Source organism: Mugil cephalus, chromosome 12, assembly GCF_022458985.1.
Source record: "Mugil cephalus isolate CIBA_MC_2020 chromosome 12, CIBA_Mcephalus_1.1, whole genome shotgun sequence".
NCBI lineage: Eukaryota > Metazoa > Chordata > Actinopteri > Mugiliformes > Mugilidae > Mugil > Mugil cephalus.
The window spans coordinates 8,454,302-8,470,924 of NC_061781.1; the positions used below are offsets into that span (position 1 = coordinate 8,454,302).

Genomic DNA, 16,623 nt, shown 5'->3' on the forward strand with positions numbered 1-16,623 from the left:
AACTGAGGTGTCAGCTAATGATACGTTTGTGTAAATTGCTCTCATTAATTAATTGTGAAGTGTTTGCATTCAGCCTAATGGACTGTAGTTGTGTTATTTAACACCAGGTGACACTTAGACTGTTACATGCATTTATAACATTTAAAGGGGAAAACAAATATTAATTTTATTGACATTTTGTCATTTCAGTCAAGTTTCAAACCCTAAACAAGTCGTCTCCTTAGAACGTTATATACTGTAGACACTTTACGTGCAGTTACAACACTGATATACAGTCCATCTAAATCATTAATTTTAATAATATTTAATAATGTTAATATTAACATTTTTGAGTAATGAACAATGTTAAAACATGTTTTGCATCATGTTTAAGTCGTGTAGTTCATGCAATAGATAACAGTGATGTGACCAACAAGTATTTGATTCTATATTCATACACTCGTGTGCACTTTAATTGCGGACTAAACACACAATGCATTGCCTGCAGTCTGTACTGGACAGGAAATACTAAGGGTATGGGTGTAAATTAAAGGTATAACATATAGTGAGGGTGCCTCTGTGGCTTGGGTTTTTACTGGCCACAGTCAGCAGGGAGGAGACCCTTGGGTACGTCCAGAATGCTTGAAGGATGAGGTATCTCATCTGGCCTGTGAATGCCACTAGAAAACGTTGTCATAGAGAGAGGCGTCTGAAATACCCACTTTAGCCTGTTTCCACCGCAATCCCACTTCGGATAAGCAGGCGGAACAGGATGATGGATGAACATGGGATGGCATTCCTGATTTAACTTTCACTAAGCTAGCAAAACCATGACATCCATGTTTCAAATCGAACTTGTGTTGCATGGCATACCCCCTCTGTCTCTCCCCTCGTTTTCTTCCTCTTCATTGTCAACAATCTGAAAACCATAGACAATGTTATACGTCACCCCATGCGAATTAACCACACGTCCAGGAAGCCTGTGATATGTATGTACATCTATACACCTGTATCTCATCTACCAGGTGAGAGTTGTTTCGTGTTTCATTCATTTCTCTCTTTTATTTAATTAATTAATTAATTAATTAATTAATTAATATTATATATTATAGCAGGCCAGATTTTGAATTTTAAATTGTCTCACTTCCGCAGTGCTGCAATCTTGACAATTGGGTCACCTCCCAGTGAGTGAGTGCATTTTGCTCGCCAAGACTGGTAACAAGAAGAGAGCAAACATACGGAGGAGATAGTTGTCGGCTGTGTGTTGTTTTTTTTGGGGTTTTTTTTTTTGAGAAAACTAAACTAAAATCCTGACGGGCTGATAGTTTGTGCCCTTATTAATCATGACAGGCCCTTGTTACATGTGTGATGTGTGTCTGTCAGCATGTGCGTGTGAGAGCATTAATTACACTGTTACAGAACAACACAGCAGTGGCAAAATCCCACACTTCGGGTAGCTGTTAGCATTCTGCAACCGTAAGCCACATCTTGGATTCATTTTTATAAGCTGTTTCTTACATTGAAGACTGTGACTATGGAGGAGCAGACAATGGAGACTTCATTATTGCATTTCACAAATGGGAGATAGAATGTGAGTTGACATAGACTAATGACTTGGTTCCTGCATAGGAGCAGGTACAGCACAACAGCGAAATGATGTCTGTAGGTCTCCATCAATCACAATTAATGACATTTTCTTATGTTGAAGAAATTGAATGGTAGAATGAACAGGACTGCAGTGCATTGTTATTGCACTTTATATAATGGAGAGAGTTCACCATGAGCAAATAGCAATGCACATATAAGATAAAGCATGTTAAGACTTAATTGACAACAAATCAGCATTTTAAAATTAATTCTACTAATTTAGCGACACAGTTAAAGCATGCAGTGGTCCACAGGGCGGCTGTGGCTCAGTAGGTAAAGCGGGTTGTCCACGAACCGGTTCAATCCCCAGAATGCGTCATATACCGAAGTGTCCTTGGGCAAGACGTGTGTGAATGTGCTGGTGTGAGTGAATGGGTAGATGTGTCTGTGCTTTGAGTACCCATAGGTAGAAAAGCGTTTTATAAAAACAAGGCCATTTACCATTGCACACTGAGTACAAACCTGTAAAGGGTCAACTTTAACACCCAGATGCTCCAAGCTCATAGATTTTTAGTGAACACGATTGAAAAAGCAGAATTTTCTCCTCAAAAATTCTTTTTATTTCTGCTTTTGCAAACGCTGATTAAACACGAAATGAAATAATAAGACAAATACGCTGCAACGAACCTAAGGATTACAATATGGATTTACAAGCAAATCCATGGGCATTCTGCTCTGGCAGGGAAATAAATTGTAGGTATCATCAGATGAGTGTTTGTAATTAAGGGCTTTATGTCCTTTGTGATGACTAAACCAATCAACATTAATGAGCATAATTCAGAGAGTGGTTATGTTGTCTCCTCTGGCCCGTTAAATCTTCATTGATCAGTTAGTTATGTTTGAAGTGGTTAAGGTCACTCCAAAGGACTATCACAGATAAACACATGATAGAGGCGTGACAGCCTCACAGCAAGAGGTGAAGGTAACAGCTAAAAAAAAAAAAAATGTTTTGCAGAGGAATCATGCACTTGTGTGCGTGTGTGTGTGTGTGTGTGTTTCATATTGACTTTTATGAATATGTCTTAATCATTGCCCTTGCTGGTTGTGAAATAGTGTAATCAAGACAGTGTTACTGACACAGGGGCGACCTACTCATGTCCTAAGGCTTTATAATAATTGGATTGGCTGGAGGGAAAACAGGTCCTTCTATTTGTAGGGTGTGAGTGATCCATCAGCCTAGACTTGCTCAGGATCAAACTAGCAGTTGAGGTGGAAATTAAATATGATGTGCCACAAGCGAGCAATCACACCAAGCCAGTGGACCCCTCGGCATCAAATTAACACTGGGTGCAAAGCTAATCTCGACTAGCATGCCCTGCAGAGTGTAATGTTTTGTAAACTGGATGTAGACTGTCATTCTCACTCGTGGGAATTTGTCTGATTTGTGGAAATGAGTTTCACGTTTTCCCCTTTAAGGATGGCATTTAGCCTAAAGCTATTAGCGCATGAGGGAATTGTTTCTGTATGTGTTCTTTTTTTAATAAATCAAAAAGGGCGAGAGAACAAAGTAGGGTTTCACCTTCAAGGGACTGATGGTGTCAAATCTAAAAGGGCCATGTATTTTGTTTTGTTTTTTATCTAAACAAACAAACAAACAAACAAAATTTTTTTATCTTGACTGCTAAATTATGTCTTTCATGGGGACAATACACTGTGCTAGCTTCTTTGTAGTAAAAATAACGATGGGAATAGTTAAATTAGCACAAAACATAAAAGTTTAGCAGCTTTTTTTCTCTGCTTTTTTTTTAGCATCTTACAGCATCATTTTCGTTGTCTGATTTAATCACGCATTATTAGTTATGTTTGATACTGGCTCTCATTGCATTTATTTGCATTTGAATGATTAGTGAAGCATTTCAGTCGAAACTATTCATAAATGTTTACTTGACCTGACTTGTCTTGACCTCTAAGACGTAATTTCTTTGCTGTTTTTATTTTATTGTAAAGGAAGATGATTCACCACTGTATGCTGTGGACATCAGTAAAAATATGAGTGTGCCTCACCGCTATATCGAAATGTGTCTTCTGAGGGTAATAGTCTACTTCTTGCAGTTTTTACCATTTAAAAATGGACTGAAATCGTGTCCATCTCCACCTCATTTATAATGCTTATTGTGTAGGAGAGCAGCCACCTGACTCTTCTCCACTTTGCACTTCAGTGGAATTGTTCAATTGAGAGTTCCTGTCACGTCGGCAGAGTCTGTGGCGAAGTGCCTGGACTGTGCATCAGTGATTTCGGATTTGAGGACAAAGGTGGCAGTTGGAGGATAGTTGCGGTGGCGGCGGCGGCTGCGGCGGGCTTGATGTGCTGGGTCAGGGGGAGCCCATTTTGCCTGTTTGCAGAGACACACTCATCACTTATGCTCCTGATGGCAGCACTACTCTTGCCTGAAGGCTTTGTTCTCTGTCACACAGGCCAGTCACTCCGGCTGAGATTAGAAGGTAAAACATCGTGACGCGCACCAGCTGCAGGAAGTGTTCCCTTTGCCTTGGAGCCGGGGGCATCTATTTGTAGAAATGCAGCTGAAAATCACAGTTATGCCCGTTTCACTTTATAGTGGAAACTCTTGTTTTTGTTGAGGTTTGTGTAAAAGCTTAGGTGGGCTGAAAAGCTTTCCCAAACATCAAGGTAACAATGGTTCATGACTGCTAAATGCACTCGCCATCAGCAGCAAGTGGCCAGAGCAGGAGACAGGGTATCCCACTCTTTAATCTCAAATCAGCTCTGAGAATGCCTCAATTATTAAGGGTCTTTACAGCACCAGAGTGCCAGCCTTGTGGGGATTAGAGTGCTAGCTGAAGCACACTATTTTCACTTGGAACTGGTGATGAAGGGCAGTATTTGATTGTGCCACGCGTATATTTTGAAAGGCGTATTAGCATCACAATGTGATTTTCAAGGATTTCTCAGAGAAAAAAATGAGACAATATTTCCCCCCAAAAAAGGGGATGACATCTGCCCTTGAATTTCTGTGAATCTGAAACCGTGGTGAGATTTCTTTAATAAAACAACACTCTTGGTTCCAGGTGGAAAACTGTGGTGGGCAGACGATGAGTCGGGACAGCTCGGAACGGTCACGAAGCGAGACGGCCGGAACCCTGTGATATTGAGAAACAAGACGAGCGGTGTAGTTCATATGAAGGTGTTTGACAGGGAGGGTCAGAAAGGTAAGCAAGCTGGCACACATCAGGACGCCATCATGCAGATACAGAAACAACACGCCACTCGCTGCCTACTTATGTTGCCTTACTGTTTGCCTTTTGTTGGTTCCGCTTAACATTCAGGAAGAAACCCATGCCAGGTAAACAATGGAGAGTGCTCGCAGCTCTGTTTTCCGACTTCAGAGAACACCCGCAGTTGTTCCTGCACTGTTGGCTACAACCTGCGGAGCGATCGCATGTCTTGTGAGGGTAAGATCCCAGGATTCCTTTGAGCCATTCATTGTGCTCGTTCACAAATGCCTAAACATGTGCTTACATCTCCCTATTAGACACTAAAAGGTAACTGATCAGTGTTACCTGAGTCTTTTTCGTAGTCTTTGTTCATTTGTCCTCATCGACTCTTAATAAAATAGTCAAGTGTCAAGTGTTTGAATAATATCTCAGTGTTATTTTGTTTGTACCTTAGCAACAATTTGAAATGAAATCGTACAAATTCAGATAACGATCCCCCTCCATGAAAGTCCTTGCTGGGTGTCATCTCTTACACCCTCATTTCTGGGAGGTATCCTGCTTATGGATATTTGTCCAGTTATTGCAGCCCAGAATCACTTTAGATTGTGTTTCTTACAGGCATCCAGCTCAGACACTGTTGTTTCAGTCTGTTTTAAAATGATTTTGCTTTTCCCAACCCCAAGGGGGGCACCAGAGATCATAGGGGTGCACCAAAACCTGTCTGATCTGAGCTCACCATCAATTGTCACCTTTTTCACCAGTTTTTAACCAGTATTGGGTGTGTCTCCCTACATGTACAATATCCACGGCTTAAAGTAAGGCATTTTTCTTAGACACAAGTGGGGGGGGGGGCTCCAAGGACAAATGATTGGGAACCATTGGTCTAGGCAATACAGGTTTCTTCTATTGAAAAATGGGGGCGTGACAGGACGCAGATTGCACATAGGGCATGGGGGTTATTTTGCATGCACATTTATGTCGTATATAAAGTAAGGACACTTCTATGCACTTATTAGTTAATTGAGGCCCAATGGGAGGTTGTGTGTATGTATGTGAATAATCTTCATGTTAATACTTGTTTTTGTGGTATAATTGGTTCTGCTCTCATTCTTCAGGTGTTGACTCATTTCTGATGTATTCCATCCACGAGGGAATCCGGGGAATCGCTCTCGATCCAAATGACAACAGTGAAGCCCTCATGCCCATCACAGGGACTCTGTTTGCTGTGGGGGTTGACTTCCATGCAGGTATGATACCAAAGCCAGATTTTCACTGCACATTACTCTTTGGTTTTAAGTACAGTTTAAGACAGCTGGGAGTTTCCTTTGTCTGATATACTGCCATAGGTTTAACTGACTGTAGTGAAGTCCTTCTAATTTAGTAATGTCTGATCTGGGTAATGTCCAATCAGTCTACTTCTGATCCTACAGCAGTTGTGTGCTAACATGTAACTACTACTGGGAGGTAAATTTGCATTGACTTGGTGAAACCCAGCATTGGGGTCCTTGATTAGCAAATAGGACTGCTCACTGCTTGCTAGTATGAAGATTTGAAAAATGTTTACAAAATGATATTTATAGTTTAGTCCTGATCAGCTGACTCAAAGATAGAGTCTGACCTTAGCTCTAGTGATTCCTAACCATGTTACACATTAGTGAAGTAACAAGCTAATGAGCGATCATACTAACAAATAAGCCTTGATAATCGGATGAGGCGGTTGATGATTAAGAAAAAGGAGATACGATGTACTGGGGATAAGATTCTGAAAAAAAAACTTGAAGCTGCTCATCCTTCATTATTTGGTACTTTTCAGTCTTGTACATGCTTCTGCTGAACATTAATTTTCTTTTTGCACAGTTCTTCCGGCTAGCTTCAGGACCTTGAAATGAGACCACAAAGAGGAAATTTAATGTCTGCCCCAAACTGTCACTTTAACACCAATGACCAATTGATTGTGTAACCTGGTGTTAGAAGTGTGTGTGCAGAACCCTGCAAACCCAGTTTAGAAACCTAAGCTTGTTTTCCACATGTTTTTCTCCCGTTTATTGTTTGAACAAGAGCTGTTCTTAGCTTTCTTTCTGACCTGCTAACCCTCTGCCAATCTTAGCCTTTTCTTCTAATTCACAACGGTTGGCGCGCTTTTTCATTCCCCTTTTTTGTTCTGTTCTAAAATGGCTGTCAGACAATGTAGCAGTCTAACTTACCAGAACCCGTTGCTACCAGGTGTTCACTAATGCCTTTACCTTTATCTTTCAACCTTTGTTCAGTTGCTCGTTGCTCAGAAACAAACACATGATGGTATCTCTCACCAGCACATCTTATATCAGGCATGTCAAACATACGGCCCGCGGGCCGGACCCGGCCCGTTGGGTCATTTAATCCGGCCCGGCATAAATTTCTGAGTATGTCAAAAAAAGAAGCGAGTCTCTAGCTAATTTCTATTAAAAGTTGTGATTTTTTAAAATAAATACAAACCAAATGCTCCCTCCGGCCGCTAGAGGGCAGTAAATGTGTAAAAGCGCTCACGTCAAGCATGCGGCACTGACACGAGTTAGTCACAGGAAATAAACATTCGCAACGTGATGTGTCCAAGTAAAAATAAACCGGCAATCTTGCTTCACCATTCACCACTACTAAACAAGTTATCGGTCAACACACCCTTCCCAAAATGGCACTGTCAAAAAAAAAGAAGAGTGGACACGGAGTGCAGAGTTTTCCAGGAGAAATGGACCGAGAAGTATTTATTCACAGAAGTGAATGCAAAACCAGTGTGCTTGGTATGTAATCAGCAAGTTGCAGTGTTCAAAGAGTTTAATATTCGGCGCCACTCATCATAAAGACAAGTATGTCATATTAAAGACAATTAATATTGTGCAGTATATTCTCAGCCTCAGTAGGCCCAGCCTAGTAGTTTGATCTGATATAGTCTAATCCTATTGCCCATGCACTGCTATAACTTTTTTATTTATTTATTTATTTTATTTTATTTTGTATTTCTTTTTTCATTTATTTCAAAGCAGTATGACAATTAAGGCGAGAAAATATTTTTTTATAGCTCCCACTTGAGTTTGTTTAGTGTGGTGAGTTGGTTCAGGTGTAAAACTGCATTCACTCAACTGTTAAAATAAACCAGTTGTTAACACATTCACGGCCAAACATGAAAAATCATTTTTTTTCCCATTGGTTTTGAATAAATATGTTGTGCTTAGAAAAGATCCCATGTTATCCGTGATTATAATATGTAGGGTAGGCTACAAATGTAGGCTGAATGATAAAGCATAGTACTGAAAAACAAAGCTAAATATTTGGAGTTGACATTCTTTTGCTGATCCGGCCCACCTGAGAACAGAAAGTCTGGATCCGGCCCCAGAGCCAAACTGAGTTTGACATGCCTGTCTTATATGAAATGCAGTCAAAATTGGCTTGGTATAAATCACCCTTACAGACAAGATTCTCTGTAGTGTGCATTAAATAAACTGTATTACATGCTTTTGTCTTAACACAGCAATTCTTAAGTAGCTGCTTTTGCTAAGTGACATTATGTGACACAATGCATCTACAGTGTGTTCCCATCCTTTATTTCATGCTTTACAAACCTTTCCTTCACAGTGTTAACACAGTAGGGGAGAGAGAAAGGTATTTGTTAGCCTGAGCTTCATATATCTTTTGAATAATGGTACATGATCACAGGGACTGTAGAGCAAATGAAAAAGCCATAAGTTTACGTTACAGTGGAACCTCGGCAGGACTAACATCATAGCATTTCCTCATACATCTCTGAAACAATTCTAATGCAAAGCAATTCCCAAGATATTGTATCAAATGAAGGTAACATTGCAAGGCATGAACCCTGCTCACGCCCTCGTTTGTTATAGCCGGCATAGCTTTTGCATAATATGTAATAAGTTTGATCGATTTATTACGCTGACAGTTGCTACGAATATACCAGTACCGGCTGGTACCATCCAATATACTGTACAGTGTAATATGCTGCTGCTGAAGCACGATAACAAAAGCTGGTGAAAAGGAAAAACTGTTAAAGGGGATTGTATGAGCACAACAACATACACACAAAGGTTCAGAAACTGCGACTACAGAATTGCTACAGATGAGTGCAGGGGATGGAAGGCTATGTAAATGTACACATTATAACTAAAATATAATGTGCACATTTATAACTAAAAAAAAATAAATGTAGCAGATTCAGAGATCATCAGACCTCCACCATCATGTGAAAGAAATAATTGTTCACGGAAATGGAAATGGAGAAAAGAATGCCAGAACACTGCGGAAGGCTACATTTACGGTATATATTGTTTATTGTCTGTATTGTGCGGTGAAAGTGAAGTGTTTAGCCTCTCCCACACTGTCTATAGGGTCACTCACTACTCGCAGTACTGGACAGCAAACAATGTGTGCGTAGATGTTTTATGTCATGGATGAACCAGATTTTTCATCGAAGTATTTCTGGGTCTGAAGTTCAGGAAGATTTGTATGCCTTTAGAGAATCCCTCTGAATTTCGCCTGCATGCTGTTGTGTCATGTGCTGTCATATGCAGCAAGGAAAATACAGATCTGTATGTACGAGAGACCGAACAGATGCTCTACAAGCAAATGGGACAACACGTGAGAGCCAGGTCCGAATCCCAGCTACATCTGAGAGGACTCCTTTGAGTACAGCAAAGACAGATGGTTGGAGGGAGGTGTGAAGGAAGCCATCTAGAGCTCAAACTGGAACAACCATCTTCAAAACAGAGCGGGTGGCTTACAGCAGCACCTAGCAACCACATACATTAATGAGCCTTTAGTCAAGGGAGCTTCATGTGACTAATGACCCACAGATGGCCCTGAATAAAATACAATAGGAAGCGTCTTGGATGAGAGGTGAAACCTCTTTTAAAAGTTCAAATTCCAGACAATGTTTGGTCAAGCCTTTTGGATCACTTACATTACATCAGCGGATATCTCGGCAGATTAAAGCCCAAACTAGACTAGGTCCAGACTGAAATACCATTGGAACAATTAGGGTTATTTGGTAGTTCCATGCATATTCATTCTCTGAAATTTCTCAACATACTCTTTGCAAAGTAAACAATTTTGTTCAAACATTTATGGTACACAGAAATAAAACCTGGTGTCAAAAGTCACTCTTAAATAATTAATGTTTGTTAATAACATAAATCGGCAAAATTCTCTATAAATTAAACCCAGAGGGTGTATATGCCCACTGCATTCACAGAAGTCCTATTTTACTGCACTAAGAATGACCTTTTCCATTCCAGAAAAGTCAGAGTAAAGAAAAACAAGAGCCCGTTGGGCAACTCATTACTCAAGTAATAGTCATGAGTCAGAGTCTTATCCAATAACTATCGAGAGAGCCTGAAATGAGATTCTGAATCTGAGGGACTTCAAAGGTCGATAGCAATCTTGAAGTGTGACCACAGCTTTTGGAGAAGAGGAAATAAGCTGAATCCAAAATTAGATTTTGGAAGTACCGCACAAGATTGACAAATGTCCTCACCTTTATTACTTCAGGCAGGTGAACATGCAAAGGCATTACTAAGCCCATTCAAGCTCGCACGCATCATTTGCATGTGATTATGGAAGCCAGGTCGCCAGAGTGGAACAGATAGAAGCCCCGCAGCTGTGTTCTTTCATATGTCACCTCTATGTATTAAGTGGGAAGGTTGCAAGAACAAGAAGGTGCAATTAAATGCACAGGTCTTAACATGATTTTACAAGATTATCTAGGGCTGGAAATGAAACTTGTGTTACCAATACCACGTTTACGGCAATATACTGGTCAACAATTGTTTTTCCTGTCCAGGAACTGTATGTCAACAAATGTGGGTATATTTGCCATTATGCATTTAGTACTATACAACATCTGGTGAAATGGGCCGTACTACAGTAAAATGGGGTTTCATGAGCTGCTTTGTTTTAGGGCATAAATATTTTTGTGGCAGCCGCTCTCATCATTCCTTCTTCTCTCGTCATTAACTGCGTGGTGCATTTTGCAGGAAATGACACAGTGTACTGGACAGACATGGGTCTGAACAGAATATCCCGCGCCAAACGTGATCAGACCTGGAGGGAGGACATCATTACTACCGGCATCAGTCGGGTGGAAGGCATCGCTGTTGACTGGATTGCTGGTTAGTGCTATGAATTCCCAGGCTCTGGAGTTATGACCACAGGCTGTCAGATTTCTATTGAATGAGAATTTTCATTTTGCTTCTAGTTATGGCCTTGATTATATGTCTTTTTGTCCTATATTTCTAAAGCACATTAAGCCTTAGTGAGCAAGTCTAGTATTCTCCACACACAGTAAAATTGTCCACATTGTACAATTTAATACACCGTGTAATTTTGGATATACTGTATGTATTACCTTGAAGTTGTGTTTACACATTTTACTATTGCTTTTCTCTTCTAGGTAATCTGTATTGGACAGACCACGGCTTCAATCTAATAGAAATCTCACGTCTGAATGGTGCATTTCGCTCTGTTGTCATATCTGAAGGACTTGATCAACCAAGGGCCATTGCTGTACATCCACAGAAAGGGTAGGAAATGCCTTTCTTTGTGCTTTTACGTTTTTCCTTTTCTTTTATCAGTCACCTATGTGTTATGCCAGTTATGTGGGAGCAGTGAAATGCATAAAATTGTCCACAGTGAAGTCAAGAGCATGGGTTTGGTTCACATCCACCTCCAGAATACAACAAAAATGTAATGTCATTCACTTTGACCGTAGCACGGCTATTGGTGCCTGATGGGTGAGCTTTGGCACAAAAATAATGTAAGAAACATCCAGCAAGCAGACATTTGGTCAACAGAAAATTATTGTTGAGAGAGAAGCTGGAGAGTCAGCCAGACTGGTTGAACCTGACAGAAAAGCTGTACTAACTAACCACTCTTTTGAATTTTGCTGAGCATTAAAGCAACTCACTGCACCGCTGTCAAACCACAGCAAATGGGCGTCAGGAGCAGAACCCTCTGCCCAGATTCACTCATCAGCCCAAAAAAATAAACTCAAGGTTAGTGGGCTCAGGCTCACCAAAGCGGACAGCTGAAGACTGTGGAAAAGTTGAATGAATTAATGCTTACTTCTGCTGAGGCACGCAGATGGAAGATCCAGAAGAATGCATTAGAAGCATGAACCTAAACTCGCCTTATGCTGGCAAAGCAGGCTGGTGCGGATTGTATAATGGTGTGAGAATTGTTTTCTTGGCACAGTTTGGGTCCCTTAACACCAATCAGTCCGACTTGGACGGTCACTGCCAATGTGGCTATTGTGGCTGAACGTTTTCCCTTTATGGCCACAATTTACAATCTACTAATGGCTACTTCTTGCATGATAATGCGACATGTCACAAAGCAAAAGTCGTTTTGCGGAAGATGGCGACAAATGTTGTGCCTCAGTGCACTAAAAATGTCCATTGCTTGGTATTTGTTTACTGCTGCTGTCGTCTGAGATAATTAAGCGTTGGACCATAAATTGTTATGCCCCGTTAGACACCCTTTTCATTCTGTTGCTCATACCAAATGAAACGAAACATGTATTTACTTTAAAAATTATTGCCAAAGATTTTTTTTTGTAAAAGCCAATCCACGCGTTTTCAAGTTCACAACAACACATGGGGTGCTACTGTGCTCGACAGGTATCTTTTCTGGACTGAGTGGGGCCAGAACCCCTGCATTGGCCGCTCCCGCCTGGATGGTTCAGACCAGGTTACTTTGGTTATTTCCGGCATCATATGGCCCAATGGAATTTCCATAGACTATGAGGTACAGCCACACACAGATGCACGAAAAAAAAAAATCCGCCAACCTCATCCCCTTCCACCTTCCACTCCTATATCATATACGTTCTACATCATCTTGCTATATTGTGGCTGAAACGTGCCTGTGCCTAGGAGGGTCAGTCTGTGATATGCATTTTAAAATTACTTTCCAGGAAAATACATTATACTGGTGCGACGCACGCACAGATAAGATCGAGAGGATCAACCTTGAGACAGGTGAGAGCCGGGAGATTGTGTTGTCCATGGCCAACGTAGACCTGTTCTCAGTGGCTGTGTTTGGGCCTTACATCTACTGGTCTGACAGGTAATTTATTATTTTTGTAAATGCACACACATGAATTGGTCTGCAAAGCCTATACAGTAACCTGCCATTATTCCTTCCCTTCAAAGGTCTCATGTGAAAATATCGTATTACAGCAGTTCGTATTGGAGATAGTCACCTAGTTTCATGAAAAAAAAAAAAAAAAAAAGATATATATATATATATATATATATGTATATGTGTATATATATATATATATATATATATATATATATATATACATATATATATATAGTGCTAGCAGCAAAAGCTTTCCTTTCTCAATCCCCTGTAAAAATCCAGCACACAGTTACATTTTATAATGCCTTGTTTCTTTTCATGTGCATTGTCTCATGCATTGTATACACCCCCACAGTTGTTTAGTAACAGTCCCATTCTAAACAAAAGCCTGAACACGGTTTTTGACTATTGTAGTAGTATGTCAAGTGTCTTTTCTTCATTTTGCAAGTTTAACCTGTCTTGCAGGATTTGAAATTCAGTCCTTCTTATTCTATCCACTTCACAATGAGAACGGAAATGGCTTTAAAGAAGAAACAAATCAACACGGACAAACACAAGAAATTTTGTTTTACTCTGACTGGATGAAAGCAGTCTTCCATACTGCTTTACCGTTGTCGAGTAAAACCATTTTTCCCTCGCTGTACATCTGACTTTCTCTTTAACCTGCCACAAGTCAGAATACAGCATGCCTTCTCTGATACTTAACCACGTTTGTTGCCTCTCTCTCCACCTGATGTCTTTCAGGGCCCACTCCAATGGTTCAATACGACGCGGCCTCAAGACTGACGCCAGTGAGGCTGTGACCATGAGAAGTGGTCTAGGGGTCAATTTGAAAGATGTGTCAGTCTTCAGTAGAGGCAGGGAAAAAGGTAAGATTGTCAGCTTTCATTGTCCAAACCAGGCACCCACACCCAATAGCAATGACACTGCTTGATGGCAGCAGCCATCCCCAGCAGGATGCTGCAGAAAAACAGCACAGGGTGATCAAGTATCTGTAGGATGAACCACAGAGGCCCCTCCCCTCAACACATAGGACTCAAAGGCCCTAGCTAATAATATTATGTTGCCAGACACCACAGTACACCCTCAGAGGACCCATGTCCATTCTATGATGAGTCACAGCTGTTTTGGAGGCACAAGGGAGACCTACACAATATTAGGAAGGTGGTCATAATGTTGTGCCTAATTGGTGTGTGTGGCTGCTTCCCTGCGTGTATGCTTTTCATGTCTCATGTATAGTCAGATCAATTTAACCACAACTGAGCAAACCAGAACATGTGTTGAACATGTGTTGTGTTTTAAAGGCACCAACCCGTGCGCCAGAAATAACGGTGGCTGCCAGCAGCTGTGTTTTCACCTGGGCAGTGGTCGCCGAACCTGCTCCTGCGCCCATGGGCGCTTGGCAGATGAGGGCTTTGCCTGTGAGCGCTACGAAGGTTATCTACTCTACTCTGAAAGGACCATAGTGAAAAGCATCCACCTTTCCGATGAGAGCGACCTCAACTCACCTGTCCAGCCTTTCGAAAACCCTGCTTTTTTCAAGAATGCCATAGCACTGGCCTTTGACTACAGCCAGAAGACATCTGGAACCAACCGGATCTTTTTTAGTGATGTTCACTTCGGAAATATCCAGGTTATTAATGATGACTGGACGGGAAGATTGGTTATTGCAGAAAGTAAGTGCATTTCATGTTTCTACAGTGTTTGTACAGTGTCCTATCAACGTTTATGTAATAAATCCCACAGTAGGAATCCACAGTTCCGCCACCGCAAACATGTACTGTACTTACACACACATATACACTTATTATGTAAATTTTCAAGAGCTTTACATTTCCTACAGTGCAGTACCTCCTGTGTGGTTTGACACAGCGTCGAGGATTAGTAACACCACGTCTCAGAGGTGCCTTCAGTGATCTGTTTCATGTGCCTGTCATGGACAAGATATGCGTCACTTAGAGTAAATACGGCGACCTAAACGGCCTTGTTAGACTCACGATTTACTTGCACTTCATGCACATGTACGCATATTTTTGCACTTGTTTCTCAGGTCTAATTTAATATGTATAGCTGCAGTGATTGTGAACTGAGGTGTGAGCTCTACCAATACACTTCTAGCACACCGTTGCTAGCACCGTTGCTGACGAGGTTAAGTCAGTGACACTGACCCTGAACCGCAGCACCTGATGTTGCGTTGCTGCTTCTGATGTATGGGTGGTGGAGACAAGGTGTTACTTTCATTTCAGTTGTAAGGATAACCTTGTTTAGAATTTAGTATTCACACAAAATTAATTACTCTTCCACTTGTTTTATATATTTATATATTATTTATTTTATTTATTTTTTTTTTTTCAATCCTTGTACTCTTTTTTTAAAAGATTTAATTCTAAATCCTTATGGTCCAGTGCTTAGTGTTGAAATTCTTTACCGACTGCCACAGATTATACAAGGACTGATTTCTTTCTATCACTCACCAAAGCTCAGCCAATTCCAGTCTCTCAGCCCAGTCTTGATAGGCATGACTGGAGTCAGATGAACAGCAAGTCTCTGTTCTTGCACGGCTAGCATCGTCTGCCGCTCTGTGAAGTCTCCACTGGGAGCATAGCTCAGCACCTTCCCACCCCCTCCTCCTGCTGGGAGACTGGCAGAGTGTTCCTGATCCCCCCCACCCCACCCCCACTAACCCACCCATCTTCCACACTCCTGCTGAGAGAGCTTTCTGCTTATTTATTTATCTGCGAGAAATGAACAAGCGTCATCCAGAACCATCTGTCAGGATCTGTAAGTGTCCTTCACACCTTAGCACTTGCGAAATGCAGAATGAATGTTGTGCAAATAATTAATTTGATAGCAATATCAATTCTTGAATACACAATACACGTTAATGTCTATAATTTTATTTCAAAGAGACGGACAGCAAATTGTTTCTATGCATCTACATTTCATGCAGCTGTGGTAGGATAACCTTCCTTATTTCCAATTAAAGTAGTCGTTGCCGACTGTAAGCAGCTCATCCATCAGGGCCCTGCTACTTTTTGATGGAATCATCACCCTCAGGCTACTGCGTATAACATCAAGACTGCCTTCTCTTTTCTTCTAAAAGTTTCTCACCGAATCTCGTCATTGAGGAAAGGTGAAGATGTTAATCTTCCATATTTCCCTAATTAAACTCCATGTCCCCCATTAATTACTCCCTTGCCTGGCCAACAATTTGTGAGAAACTCCAAGCTGCCAGACGGCTTTTATTGCAAACTATTAATTAGCGGTCGGCTGACTCAGGTAGAATCTTAAGTATTCTGGGGTATGGTTTATGGGTTTTTAGACACAGAGTTACAGCCAAAATATCTAACGGTGGACTCATGTCCGCCATGTACATGAATAAGAAGCTGCATTGACAGATGAAGTATGTCGCATGGCAACAGTGATAAAATGTAATAATACATTTGTGGCTGTAAACATGAATATTCGGTCAGGTTTCGTCCGTGCCCCACTTCTTTTCAAACAGTGGAAGGGTCACACAGAATCATGGGTGTTGTGGAATACTCACAAAGAGTAATCTTTGCATTTGTAAATGAATGAAGGCACAATGTGGATGAGCTGAAAGACAAAAGTCCACCATGGAAGGATAAAGTCTCATATAGGACATTCATCCATCAGGTTTTATTTCTCTCTTTAACACGTTACAGTGTTAAAAAA

At 41.0% G+C, this 16,623-nt stretch overlaps 1 protein-coding gene across 7 annotated transcripts in view; it reads left to right on the forward strand.

Moving 5' to 3' along the window:
• lrp1bb (low density lipoprotein receptor-related protein 1Bb) overlaps window positions 1–16,623 on the forward strand; it is a 262,735-nt gene that overhangs the window by 173,295 nt on the left and 72,817 nt on the right. For all 7 annotated transcript variants that reach the window (XM_047600953.1, XM_047600957.1, XM_047600958.1 and 4 more), the window contains exons 33-41: window positions 4,654–4,794; window positions 4,912–5,037; window positions 5,916–6,047; window positions 10,821–10,955; window positions 11,237–11,366; window positions 12,462–12,588; window positions 12,758–12,909; window positions 13,672–13,796; window positions 14,232–14,603. In XM_047600953.1, the coding sequence (XP_047456909.1) occupies window positions 4,654–4,794; window positions 4,912–5,037; window positions 5,916–6,047; window positions 10,821–10,955; window positions 11,237–11,366; window positions 12,462–12,588; window positions 12,758–12,909; window positions 13,672–13,796; window positions 14,232–14,603 (1,440 nt within the window). The remainder of the gene's footprint in view (window positions 1–4,653; window positions 4,795–4,911; window positions 5,038–5,915; window positions 6,048–10,820; window positions 10,956–11,236; window positions 11,367–12,461; window positions 12,589–12,757; window positions 12,910–13,671; window positions 13,797–14,231; window positions 14,604–16,623) is intronic.